Source organism: Gadus macrocephalus, chromosome 9 (assembly GCF_031168955.1).
Source record: "Gadus macrocephalus chromosome 9, ASM3116895v1".
Taxonomy (NCBI): Eukaryota; Metazoa; Chordata; class Actinopteri; order Gadiformes; family Gadidae; genus Gadus; species Gadus macrocephalus.
In genome coordinates this window covers 3,022,920-3,050,048 of record NC_082390.1, presented here as the reverse complement: position 1 = coordinate 3,050,048, position 27,129 = coordinate 3,022,920, and the positions used below count along the sequence as shown (strand labels likewise).

The following is a 27,129-nucleotide window of genomic DNA, read 5'->3' as shown; positions in this document are numbered from 1 at the left end:
TTACTGGGAAGAAAATCTCAAATAAAACACAGGTTAAGTGAACCACATTGATGGTCAGTAACCTGCAGCTCCTCAGAGAAAAATGGAATACATTTTCAAACCAAGTGTGAAAATACGGAAGAAGTATAAGTACAGGGTCCCCTACCCTGATGTGTGTGGGACCAGAAACGTGTTTAGAAGCAATGACACTTGTCTAAACACGGGTGATTCTGCTTCTGTGTTTAGAAGCAAATTATGTTTCTTGCAGCAAAGCAGGAAGAAACATCATCGAGATGAATATAATAATCACCCACCGTAAGAACTCTGTCGGACCTAATGATTGAGGATAAAAAAATCGTATTGAACACGATGTGTAATTTCCTTCTATGACCCTTACGACTGCTCAGATCACTTTCATGGTTGCACAGAAATGTTGCTATGCTAAAATCAATCTCTTAAAAACAATACATTACAGGTAATAATTAAAGAAATAGATAGGCTTATAGAAAGAACATCTGAAATACCACCCTTTTTACATTGCATTACCTTTCGTAATGTTGCACGCGCTTTTATCTCTAGCAAGTAAGCATTATCGAATAATACCTCAACAAATCCTCAGTGCTCCTTGTGGCATAGTTTCATCAACTGGTGGAGCACAGGGAGGGTTTCCTTCAAATTAACAAGTGTAAGTATTGCATGTATTTCTAGCCAATAAAAACAACGCAAACGTGGTAATGTGCAGTTGTTGGGTCATCAGCCCTCCTATAATAAGGGATCTCATTATTTGGCAAGTGATGAAAGAGGGACCCAGGGCAATTTGGCCCCTGGGTACGGCATGTTGGGTCCATGCTATATTATTTTAGCAATATGCGGCTCAGTGGGGATGACTGGACTTTGTTCTAAGTAGAATATAAACCTGTCCTTGAATTAACCTTAGTCCTTGGGGCCCGTGCAATGTTATTTTCGCAATAAAGCGGCCCCGTGTAGATGACTGGAGTGTGTTTTAAGAAGAAACAAAACCCTCACATGCAATAATAGATGCATACTGTGGCTGAGCAAAGAGTGCCGTCTCCCCCTTTACACACAACTGTTACTTAGGGCCAGCAGAAGAGAGGGAAGAACAAGGACAGCAACATTGCTTATGCACAAATTAACCTAAAACATCAATGGAAAAAGTGAAAAAATGGAGAACACAAAAGAAACCCTATGTTTTTTATGATACCTGCCATAATACTATATTTTGTCAATTTCAAGAATAAAATCTGACAATGTGCAGTACTCTCATGTACCACCAGGGGAAGGTGTACCTTTTGTACACATTACACTGACGTTTAAATTTTTCATTTGTTTAGGTTCCAAAGGTGAGTTTTTTAATGTTCATTCTCATCCATCAACACTCCGATTCTGATTGTTTGAACAACTTCGATACAGCTCTGTACCTCCACTGTTTGAGGTGAAATACCAAGAGGCCTACTGTCAAAACACTTGGACAAACTGTATTGACCTAGTGACAGCCAGTGCTTCTAAGGTATATTTCAAGCAGACTCAAACAAGATTATGTGTTTATATAGCCATTGATGATGAATTATAAAGTTCCTCCACTGTAGATATACTATACTCTCACACTATGGGGTATTGTCATGGTCCTCCCCTGATTTCCCCGTTCACCTACCTGCCAAGCTGATCTCACCAATTTAGCTCAACCACCTTCACCTGTTCTCCCTCTATATAAATCCTCTCTCTCCACTCAGTTTCGGCCAGATCGTCTCTCGATACCCACAGAGCTTTCCTCGCCTGTCTGACCACCCGCCTGTTGTCGAGTCCCCGCCGGCCCGTCTGCTCCCCTGTTTTCCTGCCTGCCCTCCTGGTGTCGACCCCTCGCCTGCCTGCCTGCCCTCCTGGTGTCGACCCCTCGCCTGCCTGCCTGCCTGCCCTCCTGATACCGACCCCTCGCCTGCCTGTCTGCCCTCCTGGTGTCGACCCCTCGCCTGCCCGACTACCCGCACGCCGACGGTACCCCCCAGTCTGCCTGATTGCCTGCCGGTTCCCGAACTCTTGCCTGTCCCCGTTCACTCTGCCTGCCCGACCCTGATCATCTGTGCGACCAATAAAACCTTTGGACTGCTCTGTCACCATTGTCAGTCTGTGCACTTGGGTTCTGCCTAACCCCCCCGTTACAGGGTATACATTTACATTCCCAGAAATACATCATAGACATAATACATCAAATACATTATGATGTATTATAGCTTTTACAGTAAGCCTTATCTCTTCATCAGTAGGCCTCTTTCTCAGGTTATACCCAAAGAAAATAGAGAATTATCTACACCTAGAGGCTAAAAACCTGCCAGATTGTTGTGCAAGTCAATATTATAAATTCCTTTATACGCATAGTGTGAAAACCACCGGGTGTATTATCAGTTGGTAGCCATAGCACAACATTGGAGTACTTGGGTTGAGTGTTGAATGTCAATACAGTGAAAGAGCAGAGAAAGCTGAAAACATTAAATCCAATGCAAATCATCACAAAAAGGGTAGAACAATCATGTTATTTCATTCACAGAGAAAGTGTTCCCCAGAATTGCATGTCCCTGTTTTAAATCAATAGGATCCTTTTAATATATCAATCGGTTTTGAAAGGTAAAAGATTCTTGCTTGCTCGAGAGAGAGCAGGTAATTAGTCTCAGAGGATTACATGCTAGTAGACCAAGGCCTTGAATCTTCCAGGGAGCCCAGACTTGTCCACTGTTCTTAACCAGCCCTCCAACTCAGCACTGGTTGCCTTGATGGAATCTCTGTCATTCAGACTGCAGTTGAAGACCTTTCCAAGGCTCTTCACCGGCTTCTCAGTGACAGACGGGATCTGGTGTTCTCCCAGCCTGAAGCGGAATTTGTCTGTGACCTTCCCCTTCTTAAGAACCAAGGAACTGGACTTTGCAGGTTTGAAACTCATGCAAGCCCACGCCATGACGCTCTCCGACCCCTGGAGGATGTTGCCTTACTCCAGACTTGCTGAGGGGACCTCTGCATTCTGGTGCCGCTGCCTTGACCAGCATGTTCATTGCTAGTGCGAAGAGGATCAATGAGATTGTACAGCCAGTGATTATGCCCACTTCCAGCTGGTGCGAGTCAGATGTCATCTGGCCAGAGGACACTCTCAAGCTGAACTTTCTGTAGTAGTCCAGGATGAGGTCTTTCACCTTCTGGGGTACATGGTGTTTCTGTAGTGCGACCTCTACCACCTTGTGGGGTATCGAGCCATAGGCGTTGGTGAGATCCAGCCATAGCCCAGCCAGATCCCCTCCGCCTTCTCTCGCCTCCCTGATGAGCTGGGTTAACACGCCTGTGTGTTCTGGCAACCAGGAACCCCTGGTATTCCTCCCTTCTGCACTGACGTGTCGATGTACTTATTGCTCAACAGGGAGTCTGAGAGTCTCTTGGCTACGATACTGAAAAAGATTTTGCTCTCCACACTGAGCAAGGAGATGACACGAAACTGGTCGATGTTCTCAGACTTTTCATCTTTCGGTATGTACACTCCCTCTGCATACCTCCATGACTGGGCGATCTTTCCTCTCCTCCAGATCACCTTCAGCGCCCTCCAAAGCCTTTGTAATAGCTTTGGCCAGTTTTTATAAATCTTATAAGGCACTCCGCTTGGGCCTGGTACCGGGCTTCATCTTGCTCTCCGCACCACTTCCTCAACTTCACTAAGGCAGGGCTCTTTCAGGTTGAAGTCCGATGTAGGCTCTGGTGGTATTGTCAGTGCATCGCATGGGCCCAGCGGTTGTTCTCTGGTAGGGTCACTGTACGTGGCCTTGAGGTGGTTGTCAATGACATCCTTGGAGCAGGTAAGACAGCCAGTCCTCTTTTGACCAAGAAGCTGCTTGGTCAACTTGAAGCGGTTGGCCAGGAAAGCTGTTCTCTTCCTGGCTCTCTCTTTCCTCCTCCTCCTGTGGAACTCTGCCCTCCGCAGGGTCAAGAGTTGTTTCCTTAGGATTGCTCTCTGGTCCGCTAGGCCAGCTCTCTCAATTTCCCCTGCTGTCTTGTACTGCCTCTGTAGCAGCTTGAGCTCTTCCCTGAGGCTCTGGATCTTCCTCGCTCTATGGTTTGGAGCATAGGCCGATGGCGTGGGCTTGGGTGCCTCTGTTCCAAATCGCTCAGCCACGATGTTTACTATAAAGGTGGTCATCGTTTTCAGCCGACGGTTGACATCCCCCTTGGCTGTCACTACCAAAGGCCTGATCTATATCCTCATCGAACTGCTGCCAATCAGACCTCTTCGTGGATTGAGGCCACTGGATCCTTGGTCGGGCCAAAGGTGCACAACCAGTTGTTATGGTTGGAGCTTGCTGGCTTTGGAGGCTCTGTGGGTTGTTTGGAGGTGCTGTTGTCTCTTGGAGGCTTAAGCTGCTTTCACAACGCCGCGCGGCAACTTGCCGACTCCATTCATTTCGATGAGGGAAGGGCGGCAGAGGGGAGGCGGTTAGAAAAGCGGCTGTAAACCAGGAAGCGGTTTCCGCCCACGTGAACGCGCACAGATTTTCCCCGTGTTGAAACCTTAAGGGTGGCATGTGAGCTGTTGGCAGCGGGTGTTGGCGACAATAGGAGGCTCTGGGCACTGTGGGTTGCCTCCGGGCCTGGCTCCTCCTGCGTCTGACCAGAAGTGACTTCTGTGCATTGTGTCGTCATTGCCGCTTTTGTGCATAAATATTTTGAATTAGACCTGTAAAAGACCCTTCCCTTCGGAGTTTGTCCAATGTAAACGCAGGTTTATAAGCCACAAGGTTGGTAGGCCACGTGCAATCACTGAGCACCAACGTTTTTATCCTGAGCTAAGCGCACAAGTAAAGGTCCAGGACAGGTGTGACACACGGCAAGGAGCCATGAGAGCAGGCGATACTCACAGAGAACAGTTTGAAGAGGGGATACTGAAAGATTGTCCACTTCTTGTCCTTGTAGGTAATCATGGGAACGTTGACCTTGCTCAGATACTGAGAGAACAGAATGATCAAACCCACCGTTCTGTGTAGGAAACGTAAAAGTAAGAAAAAGTAAAAACATCAGATGAAGAAGAAAAAACGATACAAACTGTCCTTAATGCGACATTATCATTGTCATGTGATCTGTGTGTTATAAATAATTCAATCATTTGTGCAGATGTTTTGTATACCCTGTGTCTAGATTTGCTTTGCTCAGTACAGGACCAACTCAACACATCTACAGTAAGTCGCTTTGGATAAAAGCGTCTGCTAAATGCCCTAAATGTAAATGTAACAGTCATCAATTCCTATCAAAAAGTACTGCAGTAAATGGATTTCAATTATCATTTGTCCTAGGATGCACAAAAACTTCTTGCCGATAAAAGAAATGCAGTTTCAATGGAGGCTTGAGATTGACGGATATGAGTTGCATAAAAATATCAATCAAATTATCAAAAAAAGACTAACTATGAGGAAAGTAGCACTCATTTGAGCCCACCACATACAGCAATCAATTTACTTCCAGCCGAGTATCTATCCTGGTCACTCAGCCTATAGGCAAGAGGCCTCGATCCCTCCCAGCTCCTCAACCACATGTATCAACTGAAAATAATGTTGTCGCTCTAGGTGGAGACAGAGAAGATGTTTCTAAAAGCACAGAGCTGCATTGAGATAGATGGCACAGCCCTGGTGAAGTACAGCTAAGAAAGACGAGGGGGTATTGATCGGATTCTCACCAAACCAATCTAACGAGTTTACTCATTACAAAAGCGACGATCAGGGAAGCTAAGAGGACCCTGAAGCTAAGGGGCCTACCTGCATTTGGCATCCTAGATACACTCTGTCACTTGGGTTCAAGGTTCTTAAGAATAAGAAACCTGTTTCTACTACCTTTTCGTGTAGATTTATGCAATTCATTTTAATACATGTATCTTTTTCGAACATGTGTTATCGTATTTCAATGGATATTCTGATGCTGCGGATGGATCAGGGACGGGACTCACAAGGCTGCTATGCCCCAGTGGGCGCCGCACTTCTTCCCAGCCTCGATGAACAGCGACAGGCCGATGAGGTTGATGGTGGGGGCGATGGCCAGGGGGCCGATGAACCGCAGCACCAGACCCACGAGTCCCGTCAGGCCCAGGACCACCTGTAGCAGGGACGACACCAGGATGGCCCCCTGGATCTTGGGACAAAAAGGCAGAGGGGAAAAATACAGAATTTTTTAAAACTTTTCACACGTAATTTTATGCATCAATTTTTGGGAATAATATAAAGTATATATACAAAGGTTTTGTAAATACACATATTGAATAAATGTTTTTTTATGTTTGGTGTTTTTTTATAGTTTGTTTTTACAGGGGTTTTATGTCTTTGTGGACCTGAAAATTGAAGGCAGATAGGAAGGTAACTCCGGTACATGTCGGCGATGGGGCAGAGATTCCAAGTGGAGATTCCCAGTTGAGATTCCAAGTGGAGATTCTCAGAGGACACATTGGTCATATGGACATGCAGTTTGGAATCCTCTTTCTGCTACACATCATAATACATGATGTATAGGGAGGATTTTCTGTACGTTTGTCTCTCTCGATACTGGGATCTCGAACTCATGTAAAAAGCGAGGGCACGCTCACAGTGGTTTTTTTTAGCAAATTGTTTCCCATCCCCTGACTTTTCTAAACCCTTCTTTGCTAAATAAGGAGATTACTGTAATGACATTCAATTAGTTGAACCTCTGCTGAACCTGATCTGTAACTGGGATAGTGTTTGTGTGTGTGTGTTTGTGTGTGTGTGTGGGGGGGGGGATGTGCCATATTCCTACACCACCTACATAAGCTGCTTGATCAGTAGAGCTACTGTCGCTAAATGGCAGCATTCATATGGAATTAACCCAATGATGTTTGAATGTCAATGTCCGCATCAGAACGCATTACAACGTACACCGATTTGTTGCTTCAAATCTCAGATCTCCGTAGTGAAGTTCCTATTTTGAACTTCACAAACACAACTTAATACCAACCTGCGCTATGTAACTTCTCTGCTCTACTACAGCTATATACGGTACTCCATTAAAAACATATCTGAACTAGAACTAGAAAAAAGTATAAAACGCTCCTATCCACGAGTCTGGTCATTTCTGATGTGACACACACAATGTCCATCTGGAATTAATAATGTACCATCTTCAGTCCCTTTGGGTCAAAGAGTTAGCTAAATACTTGTAAATCTCCATCATTTCAACAGCTTCTTGACAGGATAAGCCTCTCTGCCAAAACCGGCGCATATCAAGGACATACCTCCCGTAGCCGGGTCATCCACAACTGGTCTGGGTCCTCCGTGGCCAGGGGTGTGGTGGTGTTTCCCAGGTCCATGGTCGGGGTCCCAGCGACTGGGCACTGCCACTTAGGGAGGGCCAAGATGGCCAGCGTGGGGGTGATCAGGCTGAAAGTACCTCCCTGGAGTATGGGTAACCTGGAGGATTGATTTGGTTGTAGTCTTGGTGAGCGATTATAGATAGATATTTTTTATTTTGCCAATGCGTCCGCAGGCCATGTTTCCACATGGATAATACGAATGACCTCCTGATGTCTTCTCTTCGATTCATCCGAGGAGGTAGAAGGCCCTGTATTGGAACTGTACGTCCTAACCCAACTAAATTCCTGCACAGCATTGTTGTTTTTTTACTTTAAAAAAGACATCATGGTTTTTGGAACGTTAGAAGCCTTTGAAACATGAAACATTTGCACATGTGGACTCATGGCTCTACCATATCATCTGGATATACATTGTTAAAGTGAACTACTGTTAAGAGCAGGAAGGTCATGTTTTTCCAACAAGTAGGCTCGGCCAAGTTGTAGTCCTCTTTGATGTGTCTACCTTGCGTTGCCAAATTTGCCGCAAACCGAGTTAATAACCCGGAGTCACCCCACTGTGCTATCTGTAGCTTAGCTTTCCTGCAGTTATGAAACAGGGATTTTTTTTCCCTTGAGAATGCACAGGATTTCACAACCAAGAAACACCCAAACCCACAGTCCAAGTTCACAAGCATGTGTGTGCGTATGCGTGCGCATGTGTGTGTGTGTATGTGTGCGCATGTGTGTGTGTGTGTGTGTGTGTGTATGTGTGCGCACGTGTGTGTGTGTGTGCACCTGGTCCCGATGGAGGTCTGCAGCAGGGTGCACAGCCCCGATACGAAGAAGATGGTGGAGATGAGGTCGCTCTTGGCGGTGTTGTTGTCCCCTATGCAGAGGGGCTCTGCCAGGATGAGGGGCACGGCGATGATCCCCCCGAACGCCAGGATGTAGTGCTGGGGGAAGGGGGGGGGGGGGGGCGAGACGAGAGAGGGCTGAGGAGAGGTCATACACACACACGCACACACACACACACACACGCACCTACACACACACATAAACACACACACACAAACACACGCACACACACACACAGGCACACTGTGGCATCCCGCCACTTAAACCTCGGCCCGGACCAGCCCGAGGGTTGGTCCGGGATGGCCGCAACCACCGTCGCCCACCAGCCGGCGACGGAGAGCACCAACCGAACCCCAATCAGCGTGATGGGAGACACCTGGCTGGACAGCCAGGGAAAGGCTTTAAAAGGCACTCGGGAGCAGACGGAAAGGGCCGACGAGTGACGAGACAGCACGGGCCGAGCCAGCCCTACCCTAGAGGTCCACGGAGATCCTAGGGGTAGCCGACCTGTCTGATTGCAAACCCTGTTTAAATAAATGCCTTTAATGGCTTAACCCTCACTAACAAACGTGTGATTTGACTGGGGTGCCACAACACACACACACACACACACACACACACACACACACACACACACACACACACACACACACACACACACACACACACACACGCATGTACATGGGATGTACTGGGAATGAAATTTGGCCCTTTACTTTTTTGGCCCAAATTTGGCCCTTGTCGCCTGTGCCTCCCATGTCTGTAATAGTCATTTTGGCAACTTTATTGCTATTTTGACATTTTCTTGTCACTGGCTGCCGTTGGCCCTCTTGCAACAAAGCGCTATTAATGTTTACACGCAAAAAAACTAGGCCAGTGTGTGCCCATTCCCAGAAACCAGGCAGGCAGCACACATATCGTGGACTCCCCTAATGAATGGGAATGAGACGGAACGTTACGTATACGTTGGGGGTCCACCCAGGATTTGTCCTGCTAATGCCCAATGGCTTGAACACCACTACACGCTCCTCCCCTCAGCAGTTCATGCTTCGGTTGGTGACGAAAGTAGTCGTCGTAAATGGAAACGTGCACATTTCTGATTAGTAGAGAAATATCGGAGAAATAAGTAACCCTATTTGCCAGGACGTTGGTTGGCCCAGAGTTTTTTCCCCAGACATTTCCTGCTTTGACTCTCCAACTTGCTTTTACTGCTTGCTTTAACATTCATGAGTGCAGAGGTCGTCAAACCTCAACCCCAACTGCTAATCTGGACAGGTGATAAAATGTACTTTATGAAGGGACGTTCAGGAAGGGACGTTGGGGGGAGCTGGAACGAATGAAAGGGCAGGTGATTCTGATCTTTGGTGGAATGTACGAATCGGATGGGTTCATCATCCGGTATTCCGTGGCGTGTGTGTGTGTCGACGTTTGTGCGTGTGTGTACGAAAGTGTCAGGAGGAATTACAGCTATTTAAATCAAAATAGCATACATTGAAACGCAGAACAGATGCCGACTGCCTCTATTTCGATTTACAAGCCCTTTTTTTAGTTGCGTGACGCAGCTGTTGCGTACATCAGATGCGGGCGGTAATGTGTATCAGGCGGTGAGGGGGTTCTCGTTGGGGGGGGCTACGGGTCAGAGCCCCCCCATCCTGCCCTCCGGCCCCGGAGCTGTCGGACAACGTTGTTGGACGACCCGCACTCAATCTACTCGCGCACACACATTGAGGGCATGCGCTCTAACTCATCAGCACACGAATACACAGAGACATTGGCAGGGCCGTTGCACCAAATCCTGGGCCCTGTATACAAGAGGTACTGATGAATTCCCCCTACCAGACCCCTGCGCTGAATTGTTGACGGGGGGGGGGGGGGGGGGGGGGAGAGACGTGGCCGTGTGCGACTCCTACCACTGTGGGCTGGTGGATAATTCAAACGTTTGTTTTTTTTTTGCCACGACTGCCTCACTTTCCCCCGCAGTCCGTCGGCCCTGGACATTGGTCACGCGGCGTCGTTCGAGACGACACGACGTGACATGATTGACAGCCCCTCAGGCTTCCTACAGCGCCTGTGATGCAAAAAACCGAGAGCGGTAGACTGCGGAGCTCCGGCCACGCAGATTAGGGATAAGTCGGCCATACCTCATCCCTAATCGTCCGTGTTGAAGATGGGGTGAGGCGACCTGCTTGTTGCAGTGAGATACGTCTGTAGCAGGGTGACCGTGGGGGGGAGGCCTTCACACTTGACAAGAGTGAAGGATCAGGTGGAAGGTGGAGGGAGGAGGGAGGATGGAGAAATGCAGAGCAGATGCTGATGGTGGTGTGGGGAGGGGGGGGGGGGGGGGTGGTTCTGTTTGGAGTTATGCAGCTTTTTTGATCAAGCTGTAGGCGTTCCATATATCAGGCGTGGGGGAGTGCATCATGTTTGTCAAGCCCTCCCTGCCTTCTGATAAGGAGCCGGTGGGCACCATCACAGCGGAGACCTTTGCCTTCAGGGCCCTCCGGCTGAAATGCTTAAGGTCAGGTGACGTAGTATAAAGAGAGACAGAGTAGATAGGGATGAGGTCCGCTGCGTGCGGTCCGCTGGGTGGGTCCAACCCAGACTCATCCAGGATACCAGGGTTAACATGCATCATTTTAGACTTAGTTGACTTTTTAAATGATTAATTTGTTGATGATGCATGGATGACGCACGGATACATGGATACAGGGCGGGTTGGAGAACTGAGTGGCATTCAGTTACGCAACTTCAGGAAAGAAACGGTCAATGCACAAAGATTAATGTGATCATTCATATAGCGTTCGCCGTCGAGGATCGCTCTGGCAGCTCTGTGAAAAGGAGGAGGAGGAGGTCAAGGAGGAGGAGGAGGAAGAGGAGGAGGAGGAGAAGAATAAGGAGGAGGATGAGGAAGTGGAGAAGAAGGCGGAGTAAAAGAGGGAGCAGAACGAGGAGGAGGAGGAGAGGGAAGACAAGGAGGTGGAGAAGAAGAAGAAGAAGAAGAAGAACCAGGCTATACTTTATGAATCCCTGTGGGGACATCCCTCAATGCAGTTTCCCCGCCCAATGCCAAAACTGACGGGGCGCTCGTTATACGCAGCCTTGGCTGGCTCCGGTGGAGCTGCCAGCGTTGATATAGCAAGCGTGACGTGCCCGTTCTGCTTCTCCTTCAAAGTGCCAAGAGCGGGGTTACAGAAGGACAGGGGCAGGAGAAGGGGGCAGGAGAGGGGGAACAGAGGGGGCAGGACTCACCTGGAATCCCAGAAGGATGCAGAGGTACCACGGAGGCCGGTCGTTGAGGGAGTACACCAGTTCCTGACCCTTCCCCACCTCCTCCTCCTGCTGCTCCTCCTGCACCTCCACCTCCAGCTCTCCCCTCGGGGGGGTGCCGGAAACCCCAGTGCTGTCACTCCGTAGCTGGTCCTCAACCTCAGGGCCCTTGAATGATTAATGGGGGAAGTGACACAGACGTATTACCTTCATAAAGAGGAGGACACACAGACACAACAGCACCATAAAGGGGCTGGGGAGTCAAACAGACTCAACAAGCTGGTTAGGAAAGCCAGCTCTGTTGTGGGACTTGAGCTGGACAGTCTGGAGGTGGTGGTGGAGAGGAGGATGAGGGACAAATTCAAGTCCATCATGGGCAACCCCTCCCATCCCCTCCATGCTGAGCTGTGGCAGATGGGGAGCACCTTCAGCCACAGGTTCATGTTCCCCAGGTGCAAGACGGAGCGCTTCAGGTGCTCCTTTGTGCCGGTAGCCATTAGGCTGTTCAACAGTGCCCGATGATGATTGTGTTTGTGTATGTCTATGTGTTTGCATATGCATGTGTGTGTGTGTTTAGGTATGCGTATGTGTATATGCATCACCCATCTTGATGTTGTTTCTGTTTGTCTTGTTTTTGTCCCTATTAACTATAAGCGTCTCCTTATGCATTAGCACTTTGTATTTATTTATTGTATTTATTACATTGTTATTTTGTCCTGTGTCCTTCCACTGCTGCTGCAACAAACAAATTTCTCCTACGGGGGATTAATAAAGTTATATTGTATCGTATCGTATCGTAAAGATGGATCACAAAGAATGTCCATTGTTCGGGCCTTCTTTGTTTTATTGTTGTTATCTCAACTGTTATTTCTTATCATTGATTGTCTCATGTGGGAGAATCGAACAGTGTTTTAGATCCCTTTGGTTCCTTTGGTGTACCGAATGATCTTTGAAGGCCCGGAAAGAAGGGCTTGGTTTACAGGGCTTACATGTGTTTGTTTGCTTGTTTCAAAATGACCTCATTGTGTGTGTGTGTGTGTGTGTGTGTGTGTGTGTGTGTGTGTGTGTGTGTGTGTGTGTGTGTGTGTGTGCGTGCGTGTGTGTGTGTGTGTGTGTGTGTGTGTGTGTGTGTGTGTGTGTGTGTGTGTGTGTGTGTGTGTGTGTGTGTGTGTGTGTGTGTGCGCATGTTGACATGGAGTTGACGCACTTAGGGACACATGGACAACATTAATTTCAAACTGTAATATCAGTGTCCTGGAGGCAACCCCAGCCATGTGGTTTGAGGTAAGAAAGCACTTAACCAATGAAGTAAAAAAGTTAATGTCAAGCTAAGTGTACCCTCTACCTTCAATCAAGCAGGCTTGACTTTCTATGTTTTCTTTGGCGAAAGCCATTTGTCGGATATAGCCAACTTCACAAGTTATTAAAATGTATTTATTGTTTTATACGCTTTTGCATATTCAAGTTGTCCTGGTTGACTCCAATAGGGTTATCCTGGGATTCTGACCAATCTGCCAACGGATGTTTTAGTGTTCATAGTGTCTGGCCCTACTCCCATTCAGACAGATTTCCAGCAGACCTGGCCCGGGTTAGACCAGGTCAGACCGTTTATCCAATACGGGGCCATGACTGAATAGAGGAACCAGCACTGGGGGGAGCACTGTTGTCACACGTTTCTTTGGTCTGATTGGCTGTAGATCTATCTAATTGCAACAGCTACTCTCCCAGGAGGTATTCTCAGAGGACTGTTTTCTTTTTTGTGTGACCAACCCATAAAACATGTAGATTGTTGTTTTCTTGATTGCCTCAATCACATTTACAAACCTCTGCACCTTTGTTCTCAGTGTCTTCATTAAACAACGATCATCATCAGCGCAAAATAAATAAATAAGGCTATGATACAAAATACACTTATTGTGTGTTGCACGTCCTGCCACTTAATGTATGCACTTATTGTATGTCGTACTTAGTTATAGTACTTAGTGGTTCAGAATTTTATTCTAGCTAGCTTTGTTGTATACAGGGAATGGGTTAGCCCCTAGCGATTATTAGTGCTTTGCACATGGTTCTATGAACAGCCTTACTGTACCGACAGTGATATATTGTTCACCTTCTTCTGACAAAGGTACATTTGAGGCCCTTCTTGAGTATGCAAACTCATTTCAACTCCTCTTACTTTCCAATGGAAAAACTTGTGGTGCGTTGTGCTGGGCCAAAATCTCAGGGCCAGTTTTCTGTCTAAGACAAGACCGGCTACTCTGCCGTAGTACAACAATATCAAAAAAGCCACTACTCACTACCAAGGCCAGCTCCTCACCTATCCTCTCTCCTCTCCACTCTCCTCTCCACTCTCCTCTCCACTCTCCTCTCCTCCCCTCTCCCCTCTCCACTCTCCTCTCCTCTCTATCCTCTCCTCCCCTCTCCTCTCCTCTCTCTCCTCTCCTCCCATCTCTCCTCTCAGCCCCTCTACTCCCCTCTCTCCCCCACTCTCCTCCCCTCCTCCCCTCTCCACTCTCCTCTCCATCCTCTCCTCCCCTCTCCTCTCCTCTCTCTCCTCTCCTCCCATCTCTCCTCTCAGCCCCTCTACTCCCCCACTCTCATCCCCTCTCGACTCCTTCCTCTCGACTCATCGCTTTGTCTGTCCTCTCATCTCATCTCCTCCCCTCTCCCCTTCTCCTCTCTCTTTTCCTCTTCTCCTCTTTGTTCTACCCCCTTCCTTCTACTGATGTTATTATACATTAGAGATCTGATATTACAGCGCAACTGACAACTTTACATTGACAGCCGCTTGTAGCAAGTTATGAATGATATAATGCCCACTAGGTTGGAGCCATGGGGGGAAACATGCACTACTTAACTGCTTGAAGACACACTGAGGACCAGATGGATGTTAAGAAGGCTGCAAAGAGCCCTAGCAAACAACAGTGAGTTATGTGCGACCATTTCCGCTGGACGTTCTCGTTCAACAGGGGTAGACAAGACCTTGCGTGAGTTATGGACTGCAGGTCGTCGTCTAACAGGAACCAGATGCGTTGACAGGACAGGAGAGATCACCGTGAGATTCGCGGAAAGGCGAAATTAAACTCACAGAAAAAAGTCCAGACCTGCTGGGCCATCCAGGCCACTTGGAGCCAGCCAGAGCCCGTATTATCTTACACCCATCAGAGGAATTCCACCTGAGGCTGATGCAAGGAGAGCCCGGCCTGGTACTACGTGATGGTTAGGTTGGGGCCTCATATCCCTGTCTAATGACTCCATTTGCTTGCTGATAAAAACGCGTTGGATATCCGCGGATGATAAGGTGGAGGAAGAAGAGAGTCTTATGCTGCTCAGAGCACAACTCTTTTGGGACCAAGCTTTCGCACTCCCTGTTTTCTACAAGCTTTGTTTTCGCTACGATGCATGTTAAAATGTGTATGCCAGTTGTATGCCGCATGTTTATTTAATACTGTTTTTTATTCCTTCTGATGCCATGTGGTTCCAATGGGAGATCTTTGGTTACATATTGAAGAGTGAAAGCGGTGCTTTTGTGCTTTGGCCACATCGGTATTTGACATGTTTAGATCATATCAATGGCAGACCCGCTGGAAGAGAGGGCATTCTATGCTTTCTATTATAATCCATCAGTGTATTATCATACAAGACAAAACATTTTTTATGTATGCATGATATTGTATTGATATCGCATGGGGAATTGCCAGGGGAAACACTTGTGTGGTTTATTTGTGATTTGAAAAAAGGACTGCTTGTTGTTCTAACTTTGTTGATATGATATTATAATGTGAAACACGCGTCAGCATGTCGCGTAGTACGGTAACGTACGCATCACTTATTCACAGATCTCTGAGTGAAGCAAGAGAACAAACATACAAGGGACTACATTAAGATTCAACTGGCATTCATAAATCCTGCTGGAAATCCATCTGAACGCGTGACGTCGGTTCAGAATTTATACGTGTCGCTTGACCTAGCCAATGGTGTGACCCAGAAACCCATCCGTCGATATCCCCAAGTGCATGCTGGGAAAGATTCACATCTGTGTTCATAACGCTAATCACGGGTCATGGATGGTTTTGCACCGACAATGTTTATCATTTGGAAGGCGACAGGCGAGTGTACGTGTGTGTGTGTGTGTGTGTGTGTGTGTGTGTGTGTGTGCGTGTGTGTGTGTGTGTGTGTGTGTGTGTGTGTGTGTGAGTGAAAGACATTGAATCGTTTCCACCAAAAATGTGCATTCTCTCAGGGAAGACAGTTCACACCCCAGGGAAAGGGAAAGATGAAAGTTGCCAGTTTCTTGTACTCTCTCGGTGAAAAATCTGAAGTGGACCGTGAGGATGTGTGGAATGATGTCCATGAGGAGTTCTGCATGATCTGCAGGGCGACACTTTAAGCGTGGAACACACTGGCCCAACCGTTGGCTATCTGAAACGTTTGGGGAGACTCGGACGAGTTCGGGAACAAATATGTTCTGCGTGTTCAGCTGTGTTGGAAGCTTTTGGGACCGCGTGGACGGTGTCTTGTCGATTCAACTTGCAAAGTCTGAGAGCGTTGGCGGTCTGAGGACTGGAGCCATAGGTTGGTTGTGTGCTGCTAGCAAAGATTTGTGCCGCTAGCACACAACCTGTGAATCAGTGCGGTGTGTGGGAGGGGCGGACAGCGGACTGCCGCCACGAGACGAGGGCCACCCGATGTTAAGGAGACTTTTTGCATCGCACGCAAGCGCAGAATATACACACTACTGGGTAGATGGCAGTAGCCTGTTGTCGGTATGTTCCAATGCAACTTTTCTGCCGAACGGGTCAGATGACAGGCAACCGGGTGGTCGGATAAAGGCAGTTGGCCGTTGGTTTAAGTCTGGGCTGTATGTGGGCCCCTTTATGCAGCACAACTGATGAGTGTCTGTCCGCATCTCGTACGGTCCAACTCCTCACATTCCTGACCGTGTAGTTTGGATGAAAGAAGGATTTCTTGGAAAGACTTCATCATCAACATTTATCAATAAGATTAGGTCTCATGACATATATATATATATATATATATATATATATATATATATACTTTCAAGGAACTAAAAATCGCCCAGTGGAAACACATGGCTTCAGGAGGAATAAAGACAGTATTCAATAAACATGCGGTATACAACTGGCATCCACATTTCAACAGGCATCCGAGAGAAAACAAACATAGAAAACAGGGAGTGAGCAAATTTAATCAATTTTTTTTTTATTCTGTCAATCATTTTTTGCTCTGAGTACCACCTGCATAAGACATTTGCATTTACATTTAGGGCATTTAGCAGACGCTTTTATCCAAAGCGACTTACGATAAGTACATTTGTCTTAAGAAGTGCATCAATACAATGGTGGCCTGAAGGGGGAGGGTGGCTATGCAGAGTCAAGGTCGACTCCTAACAGGTGAGTCTTGAGTCTTTTTCGGAAGACTCTGCGGTCCTGAGAGCGGCAGGGAGCTCGTTCCACCACTGAGGTCCCAAAACCGAGAAAAGTTGTGACTTTGCTGAACGGCCTTTGCTAGCTCTTACGCCTCGTGCCCACTGCACCGTCAGTCAACGGACGTGGGAAGGCGTGGCTGACGGAAGGGGGAGTAGTCTTTGCAGAGGCATACGTCAGCCAAGCCCAAGCATACGCGATCTGATTGGATGACGGAACCGTCGCTGCCGAAAAAGTTGAACATTTTTCAACTTTCTGACGGTGGCGAACGCTCCAACTGAACGGACGGATCCACAATGCATTGCGCGTCCGTCCCCATTCAAAGTCAATGGGCAACGGTCAACTGACGGAGGTAGTGGGCACGGGGCGTTAGCGATGGCGGTGCCAGACGTCCAGCTGAGGTAGTTGAGCGGAGGGATCGAGCTGGGGTGTGTGGCTTTACCAATGCTTGGAGGTAGGCAGAGGCAGTTCCATCGACTGCCTTGTATGCCAGTACCATCGTCTTAAATTTGATGCAAGCTTCTACAGGGAGCCAGTGGAGGTCCCGGAAGAGGGGGGGTCACACGGGAGAACTTTGGTAGGTTGAACACGAGGCGCGCTGCCGCATTCTGGATGCGCTGCCAAGGTTTAATCGCAGAGGCAGGAAGTCCAGCCAGGAGTGAGTTGCAGTAGTCGAGGCGGGAGATGACCAGTGATTGGACTAGAAGCTGAGCTGCTTCCCTTGTGAGGAAGGGCCGGATTCTGCGGATGTTGTAAAGTGCAAATCTGCAGGATCGGGTCACCACAGTCATGTTTGCAGTGCAGGATAACTGATTGTCCAATACCACACCGAGGTTTCTGGCAGTTGGAGAGGGAGATACAGTGATGTTCTCGACGGTGACCAGTAAGTCCATGTGTGGGCAATCTTTCCCTGGGATTAGGAGGAGCTCGGTTTTGTTGAGGTTAAGCCTCAGGTGATGGGCAGTTGTCCAGGTGCTGACGTCCGCCAGACATTCTGATATGCGGGATGCAATCAGGGTTTTATCAGATGAGGAGAAAGAGAAATAGGTGAGTGTTGTCAGCATAGCAGTGAGTGTCATCATCCGCAGCTCGAAATCCACACAATATTTTAACAGCACGCCTAGGGAGTCATTAGAAAGGGATATAAGGCCCAAAAAAACAGAAATACGTATATCTATACATATTTTTATATATCTATATAGATAAATGAGACATCAAAAAGAAAGCAAAAAATGGGGTTCTCTCCCATCAAAAGTAGTTATAAGGATTGGCTTGACCTTGGATCCCAACCTGACCTTAGACCCCAACCTCATCTATCATCTCTGACTGGTGGAATTCTTATTTCTGTACCTCCCTCTTGAGCAGGTTAGCGTCCATGTAGATGTAGACACCCAAGGAAGAACCTTTTGTGGATCTACAGCACAGGTTGGTGTTAGGAGAAGTATGGGGCTGGGGGGTTAACAGCTGTGAAAACCTGCACATCTAACCCTAACCCTAACCCTTTATTTATTTACAGTTTGCTCCAAGCTTAAATCAGCTTTGATACATCGCGACATAGCCGGAACTATAGCCTAAATTGGAATTCCTGTGTCGGTGCACGCTTTGGTCCAAGCCCATTTCGCAGTCCTGCCACAGCTTTTATGCATGCCCTTAATGCCTCTGCTCTCCTCTCAAGCAGTGACAAAAAACCCTGGGACCACTGTTTAAGAAGAAGAAAAGGAGGTTTGAAACATTACCACAGGGGAGGAAAATTAACTTCAAAAGAACCTCAAACTTCAACAGGTCTGATTTAGACTCTATGGGTGATGATGAGGAGGGGACCTGGCCAAGAGGAGATGATAGGGAGAAGTGTGTGTCTTGAAAGACATGAAGACATCAGTAGACTACAGGAGTTCTCACGGCGAAGGCAAGGTTGTCCGTGCCTTGTTCTGTCAGTCCTAGCTCAATCTTGTGCTCCGTAGAAAGATGCATGGTCGAATCCAGAAATAAAAAAAAACTTTTTACAACGATTGTTAGAAAAGAATAATAGCAATCGAAAAAACAAAAAAGACAAGAATCTTGGAGAGTGGTTCAGAAGAGGAACTTTTGAGGGACCATTCCTTGATCCAGGTGAGCAGAGAGAGAGAGAGAGAGAGAGAGAGAGAGAGAGAGAGAGAGAGAGAGAGAGAGAGAGAGAGAGAGAGAGAGAGAGAGAGAGAGAGAGAGAGTGTACTTGAGAGAGAGGACTCTAGAACCTTCAGAGAGCGTCCGAGAGAAAACAAACATAGAAAACGGAGTGAGCAAGTTTAATCTTAAAATTGTTTATTCTGTCAATCTTTTTTTGCTCTGAGTACCGCCTGCATAAGACTATTTTTTTTCCCTCCACCTTATAATCCGCAGCTCGAAATCCACACGTTTTTTAACAGCACGCCAAGGGCGTCATTAGAAAGGGATATAAGGCCCAAAAAAACAGAAATACGTATATCTATACATATTTTTATATATCTATATAGATAAATGAGACATCAAAAAGAAAGCAAAAAATGGGGTTCTCTCCCATCAAAAGTAGTTATAAGGATTGGCTTGACCTTGGATCCCAACCTGACCTTAGACCCCAACCTCATCTATCATCTCTGACTGGTGGAATTCTTATTTCTGTACCTCCCTCTTGAGCAGGTTAGCGTCCATGTAGATGTAGACACCCAAGGAAGAACCTTTTGTGGATCTACAGCACAGGTTGGTGTTAGGAGAAGTATGGGGCTGGGGGGTTAACAGCTGTGAAAACCTGCACATCTAACCCTAACCCTAACCCTTTATTTATTTACAGTTTGCTCCAAGCTTAAATCAGCTTTGATACATCGCGACATAGCCGGAACTATAGCCTAAATTGGAATTCCTGTGTCGGTGCACGCTTTGGTCCAAGCCCATTTCGCAGTCCTGCCACAGCTTTTATGCATGCCCTTAATGCCTCTGCTCTCCTCTCAAGCAGTGACAAAAAACCCTGGGACCACTGTTTAAGAAGAAGAAAAGGAGGTTTGAAACATTACCACAGGGGAGGAAAATTAACTTCAAAAGAACCTCAAACTTCAACAGGTCTGATTTAGACTCTATGGGTGATGATGAGGAGGGGACCTGGCCAAGAGGAGATGATAGGGAGAAGTGTGTGTCTTGAAAGACATGAAGACATCAGTAGACTACAGGAGTTCTCACGGCGAAGGCAAGGTTGTCCGTGCCTTGTTCTGTCAGTCCTAGCTCAATCTTGTGCTCCGTAGAAAGATGCATGGTCGAATCCAGAAATAAAAAAAAACTTTTTACAACGATTGTTAGAAAAGAATAATAGCAATCGAAAAAACAAAAAAGACAAGAATCTTGGAGAGTGGTTCAGAAGAGGAACTTTTGAGGGACCATTCCTTGATCCAGGTGAGCAGAGAGAGAGAGAGAGAGAGAGAGAGAGAGAGAGAGAGAGAGAGAGAGAGAGAGAGAGAGAGAGAGAGAGAGAGAGAGAGAGAGAGAGAGAGTGTACTTGAGAGAGAGGACTCTAGAACCTTCAGAGAGCGTCCGAGAGAAAACAAACATAGAAAACGGAGTGAGCAAGTTTAATCTTAAAATTGTTTATTCTGTCAATCTTTTTTTGCTCTGAGTACCGCCTGCATAAGACTATTTTTTTTCCCTCCACCTTATAATCCGCAGCTCGAAATCCACACGTTTTTTAACAGCACGCCAAGGGCGTCATTAGAAAGGGATATAAGGCCCAAAAATCCAGACATACGTCTATCTATGCATATTTTTATAGATCTATAAATGAGCCATCAAAAAGAAAGAAAGCAAAAAATGGGGTTCTCCTACCATCAAAAGTAGTTATAAGGATTGGCTTGACCTTGGATCCCAACCTGACCGTAGACCCCAACCTCATCTATCATCTCTGACTGGTGGAATTCTTGTTTCTCTACCTTCCTCTTGAGCAGATTAGCGTCCATGTAGATGTAGACACATACTGTAAGTTCATTGCTGATGAGGTGTTATGGCTGTGCAAGCTATTAAGATAACCCGTCTTTTTCAGAAACCTTTGTTTCTTGTGACAAGACTAGGTATGTGTGTGTGTGTGTGTGTGTGTGTGTGTGTGTGTGTGTGTGTGTGTGTGTGTGTGTGTGTGTGTGTGTGTGTGTGTGTGTGTGTGTGTGTGTGTGTGTGTGTGTGCGATGTGTGTGTGTGTGTGCTACGTGTGCGCGTCTGTGTGTGAGCCTCTGTGTGTGTGTGTGTGTGTGTGTGTGTGTGTGTGTGTATGTGTGCATGTGATGCCTGTCTTATTGTAAATGTTGGATTGTGGAATTGTTAAATTGAATGTCTGAAATATTCTCTATTGTTCTCTTTCGACACTGTAAGCACCCGTAAGGCATAAACTGAACCTTTGCTCCCATCTAGTGGTTAAGATCTGTAACTACTATAATTTCACAATAGCAACAAATGAAGCTGTACAATACCCTGTTACAAATTGAGCTCACTAATCACTAAAGTAAATTGACAGTTGCGACAACTTATAAATATTGTTGATGTTGATGGTTACAACTAACAGATAAAGTAACTTGGGAAGGTTACAGTTACCTTGTTAGTAAGTGACTTGGGAAAGTTTGAAGTAACCTGTGACAGCTTTTGACAGATTGCTTTGGTAAATGCCAAAAGTTGTATAAAAATAAACTAATACTAAATGTATTCTTTCAATGATTAATTATGCCTCTCAACTCTGTGCTTGTCCAAGACAGCCATTTAATCATTTTATTCTAAGCCTTGCATCCAAAGACATTTTCTTAGTGTTAGATAAGCGAATAATACTGATTTCAATTATCATGGACGCAGAGACGTCACGTTGGCAGTTCAGTAAAATGACATTCCAATATTAAGACGGAATGTCACTGGTTATTTGTTCTTTGAAACAGGGCGTTCCGATGGGATTACATTTGCACCATGACAGCCCTCGACTTCCAGAGAAATCTGCAAAAACACACAGGAGGCGTCCACAACAAACTTCAGGTTATATAATAATATACGTAACCTGGGAACGTTAGAAGTACCTTGGGACAATTAATAGTAACCTGTGACAGTAAGAAATAACTTGGGACAGTAAGAAGTATCTTGGGACAGTTAGAAATACCTTGGGATAGTTAATAGCAACCTGTGACAGTAAGAAGTAACTTGGGACAGTTTGAAGTCCCTTGGGACAGTTAATAGTAACCTGGGACAGGGACTAGGGAGTACCTTGGGACAGTTAAAAGTACCCTTGGACAGGTAGCAGTAACCTTATATTCACAGTTGTAATGTATACACTTATTGGTTTATCCAGTAAACTAACTTTTTAACAATTTATTGTTGAATTTGAGGTATTCAGGACTCATCTTTACATTCACAGAACAATAGGTAAAACACAATGCGTCATTTGGTTTACCCATAAAGACCAAACCATGCTTAAAAGGGACACATAGAATAACAGTAGACTTTCGTCATTTATGTTTGACTGTAAACTAATACTAAATGTGTTCTTTCAATGATTAATTATTCCTCTCAACTCGGTGCTTGTCCCAGACAGCCATTTCAACATTTTATTCTAAGCCTTGGTTGATTTATTCATACAAATAGTTATGGAGACACAGTTATGAAACAAGACATAGGGTTTTTAATCTCGACACTGGCAGTGAATGAAGAGCACATTCCCTTGACCTCTGACCTTGAACTGAAAAACTCCTGGGGAAATTAAACAGAAAACAAAAGAATCTCTGTCCTAACCCAAGGGACAAGGGAGGGGGGTTGAAACTGATCCTACCTTTAATGGCAGATTCCTTTCGCTGCCAATATTGTCTTTTGTGTGTGTTTCTTATGAGACGACCAATGATTTGAACATGTCGATCCGTTTTTGCGGTCGGATACGTTCGCTGGTTTATACCAAGTTCTACCTAGCTTTAATGTCTCAATGTAAGTCGCTTAAGTTGGTGTAAATGAGAGAGAGCTAATAAAAACAGTAGTGGAATACTAAAATAATATTTCATCATCCTACAGAGGGTTCATAGTTGGATGATAAAATGAGACAACGCTAGATTTTGCTCATCTCCACCAGATGTATTCAAATCATTTACATGTCATGAATGAGTGTATGAATGAGAATACAAAGTCGCACCAAGGACGCTGTGCCGTCAATTAGTTTGGAAGCCAAAAAGAATGAACCACACAAACGTCTTCTTCTTGCCATCTTGACCGTTTTTTAGAACTATAAAATGGTACATCGTGACAGCAAGGACATGGGGAAGAAAACAACATCTTTTCTTTTGTTCCTACAGCTGTTCCCTGTTTATTTGGTGACCCCAGGGTTTTTATTTTTCCTAAATCTTTCATAGATCAGAAATTGAGTGGTTCTACAGCACAGGTTGGTGTTAGGAGACGTATGGGGCTGGGGGGTTAACAGCTGTGAAAACCTGCCTTTCCCCATGCTGTCTGACCTCTGCCCTTACAACATACACAACAAACCCTTTATTTCCTTCTTCTATATTTACATCTTTCTCTTTATGTCTTTAGATCTTGTTGACCTGTTTCTTTTGATGATCCATAATTGTAACTAGGCCTACATTTTTATTTATTTACAGTTTGCTCCAAGCTTAAATCAGCTTTGATACATCGCGACATAGCCGGAACTATAGCCTAAATTGGAATTCCTGTGTCGGTGCACGCTTTGGTCCAAGCCCATTCCGTAGTCGTGCCACGGCTTTTATGCATGCCCTTAATGCCTCTGCTCTCCTCACAAAAAACCCTGGGACCACTGTTAAAGAAGAAGAAAAGGAGGTTTGAAACATTACCACAGGGGAGGAAAATTAACTTCAAAAGAACCTCAAACTTCAACAGGTCTGATTTAGACTCTATGGGTGATGATGAGGAGGGGACCTGGCCAAGAGGAGATGATAGGGAGAAGTGTGTGTCTTGAAAGACATGAAGACATCAGTAGACTACAGGAGTACTCACGGCGAAGGCAAGGTTGTCCGTGCCTTGTTCTGTCAGTCCTAGCTCAATCTTGTGCTCCGTAGAAAGATGCATGGTCGAATTCAGATCCAGAAATAAAAAAAAAACGATTGTTTTTACAACGATTGTTAGAAAAAAAAAATAGCAAACGATCAACAAAAAATACAAGAATCTTGGGGAGTGGTTCAGAAGAGGAACTTTTGAAAGACCATTCCTTGATCCAGGTGAGCAGAGAGAGGGAAAGAGAGAGAGAGAGAGAGAGAGAGAGAGAGAGAGAGAGAGAGAGAGAGAGAGAGAGAGAGAGAGAGAGAGAGAGAGAGAGAGAGAGAGAGAGAGAGAGAGAGAGAGAGAGAGAGAGAGAGAGAGAGAACAAGAGTACTTGAGAGAGAGGATCAGGTGGACTCTCGAACCTTCAGAGAGCGTAGTAAACAGCGAAAAAAGTTAAAAACCGAAGGAAAAACAAGCTCTTTTTCTATTTGTACACGCTTGCGACTACGCATTTCCCGGGGGAATGAGGGAACGCTCCTGCTGGGGACTCTACTGTAGTCTCTGCTCCCCTTTGCTCTGACTGGTCCAGGCTAGGCTTCACCGCGCACACGGGGGGGTCGATTTAGTGTCGCAGCCTGTACCGGTCATGTGCAGCCCTTGAGTTTCCCATGCCTGTCACACCCCTCCAACCAGCAAGTGGGCTCCCAACGAGCCAAAGTAAATACATGAAATAACCAAAAACTATAATAATGTTACAATCCCAATGTGCTCAAAAATACACACGTTGTCACATGTCACATGTTCTCTAGATTCAGCATTTCTCTTAAAGGTAGGGTATTTGGAGACACCAAGTTACAATTTGAAACGGACCCCAGGCCTCAGCCCTCCCTTCAAAGCCTCTCCTCCTAAACACGTGAGTAGCATGCTGGTTTCAGCATTAAGTCCGCCAAGCAGTTTGGAAGACTCTGGTAATGTGCAATGAGGTCACGGGAATGGTGCACGCAGGTGGCCGGGTAGGTATAAATGGATCCATCCAAGCCGTGAGAAAAATTATCCGCAGGAAAAAGGATGCAAGCGCCCATTAAGGCTTATACGACGCAAGCCCGCACCCACAAGAGATGTTAAAGTCACAAAATGAAATGCCCATTGGCCATAGGACTTTCTCTGTTTACCAACATGCTAACAGTGTTATTGTTTACAAACAATAACATTGATTTATTGATTGCTGTCAGGATGTAAAGAGAACTTCTACGAAAATGATAAAAAGTGATGAAAAACACAGCCTAAAACAGGTTGGTTGACGTCATTATTAATGGCTATTGGTGATGTACAACTGGGTCCTATTTTACCATTTTGTATATTTCACTTTGCCGTGGCTAATATAGCGATTTCTGCAGACGCTACTAGGACTTTCTCCTAAAGAAGACTTTATATCAACCTTATTCATTTAAACTCTTTGTTTTTCAATATTGTGTTTCATGCTTGCACACTTTGATATTTCTGGTTCCTAAAGTACAATATGTAATATTGACGGACGCCCCACAATTAAATGTTAGATTATATAATAATTACATCGATTAAATGAAATTATTATGATGGGGGCTATTATCAATATCTCGCCTACGGACACGCAAGACTCCAGGCCGGCCCTGCACATACCGAACGTTAAAACGGATTTCCTGATCGCCTAATCGATTCACGTCCGCAGCGCAACGGTCACAAGAGTCTGTGTGAAGTAGTCTTGAGTAGGCGTTTCCGGGGTATTATCCATGCTTTTCCCTAAGCTTGGTTGGAGATTGAAGATTTGATACAGTGAATCATAAGGAACTCACCTGACGCCACACAAGGTTAAAACATCTGGCAGACAGGTTTGTATCGCTGCTGGCTCCACAGAATATTAGTTTTAGTTTAAAAGGGCAGGCCACAATGACCCCATCACATCGATTAAAGAGCCAGAACACTTGAGAAGAATATGCACGAATATATATCTCGCCATATTGATGGCCACAACCTTCACTCATAACTTTATTTGCTGCCTGTATGTTCTCTCACTTTCATTAGTAGCCTACGTCTGGTGGCTAGCCTATGTTTCATGGTTCATGACTGAAAAGGGAAAGTGCTTAATTAATGAACTATAAAAAGAGAGAATGTTAATCATCTACATTTTGTGCATGGCAAAATAATGGAAAAATGTTTGGTGGATCCTGTGCCAAAATACCGTCCCAGTACACTGCATGAACAAGTTAATTAAATTAGTTAATACATTATAGATTATTTTTGACCTGATAGGCAAATGAAAGGTAGGTTAACTTCTCAATGAACCCTAACCCAACAAATCTATAGATAATCCCATGTCTAATTAAATATCCAGGACATGTGAAGGCACATAGCCTACATACTGATTAAGATACCTATAGGTGTAAGAGATTATATTTCGGATCTTGGCGAGGTACTGGCGGAAGAAGGAAATAAATAAACGAACCATGTGCAGTGGTCGACTGTGACAGACATGAGAGAACTGCACGCTATGCTGTTTTAAAAGGTTTGGCACGCGTAAATTTGGAACTTTGGTCCAAGATACATCACCAATTTATCACAAATATTCTTAAACTATTTCCAGGTGGTTTTCCGAGTAGGCCTATATAGTTCCACCCGCAGTGTAACCGGCTCTGTGTTAATCTATTAAAGAGAGATACGTTTGAATTGACAGGGACTCGTCGAGCTCTGAAGTCATGGACTGATTTGATGCTGATTTATAACAAAAACGGCAATATAGAAATTGCCCCCACCAACATGCTGCCTCTCTCCCGGCGCACAAATCGATTCCTCTGGATTTGAAATGCTCACATGATGTCCGAGCTGAAGTGGTCCCGCCCCCGCTCCACTCAGAATTCCTACCTGTCTTCCTTCATGTCGGATAGTGAAATGTTTTTCCACTGTGTGAGTCATTCTGTTCGAAGGGGTTGTAAGTCCCCTATTCTGCCCCATTGGTTCCCTTCAGCATCTGTTTGTGACTTCCCTGAGTCTGATCTCTGCATTTGGGACACAGATAAGATTTCCCCAATATCCACATTCTTGGCTAACTTCGCCACCCAGTAACCCAGCCTCTCTCCCCAGTAACCCAGCCTCTCTCCCCAGTTACCCATTGCCATCACCAGAGAATTGTGGAAATGTGAGAACACCCTTGAGTTCTCTCCTAAAGTCTCTTTTGATAACATCGTCCAAAAATGCATTGTGTAAAAATTGCATTGGCTTGTGAAAAATGTGAAAATGCATTGG

General features: G+C 45.7%; 1 protein-coding gene across 1 annotated transcript in view; it reads right to left on the bottom strand.

Moving 5' to 3' along the window:
* Nucleotides 1-19,013, bottom strand: part of si:dkey-106n21.1 (solute carrier family 23 member 1) — a 28,818-nt gene extending 9,805 nt beyond the window's left edge. Inside the window, exons 1-9 of the mRNA XM_060061555.1 lie at nt 18,784-19,013; nt 11,420-11,605; nt 8,111-8,268; nt 7,259-7,433; nt 5,966-6,147; nt 4,825-5,004; nt 3,792-4,082; nt 3,371-3,452; nt 3,093-3,221 (exon numbers count right to left, since the gene is read on the bottom strand). Of these exons, the coding sequence (XP_059917538.1) occupies nt 3,093-3,221; nt 3,371-3,452; nt 3,792-4,082; nt 4,825-5,004; nt 5,966-6,147; nt 7,259-7,433; nt 8,111-8,268; nt 11,420-11,605; nt 18,784-18,855 (1,455 nt within the window). The 5' untranslated portion in view covers nt 18,856-19,013. The remainder of the gene's footprint in view (nt 1-3,092; nt 3,222-3,370; nt 3,453-3,791; nt 4,083-4,824; nt 5,005-5,965; nt 6,148-7,258; nt 7,434-8,110; nt 8,269-11,419; nt 11,606-18,783) is intronic.
* Nucleotides 19,014-27,129: the final 8,116 nt, after the last annotated feature.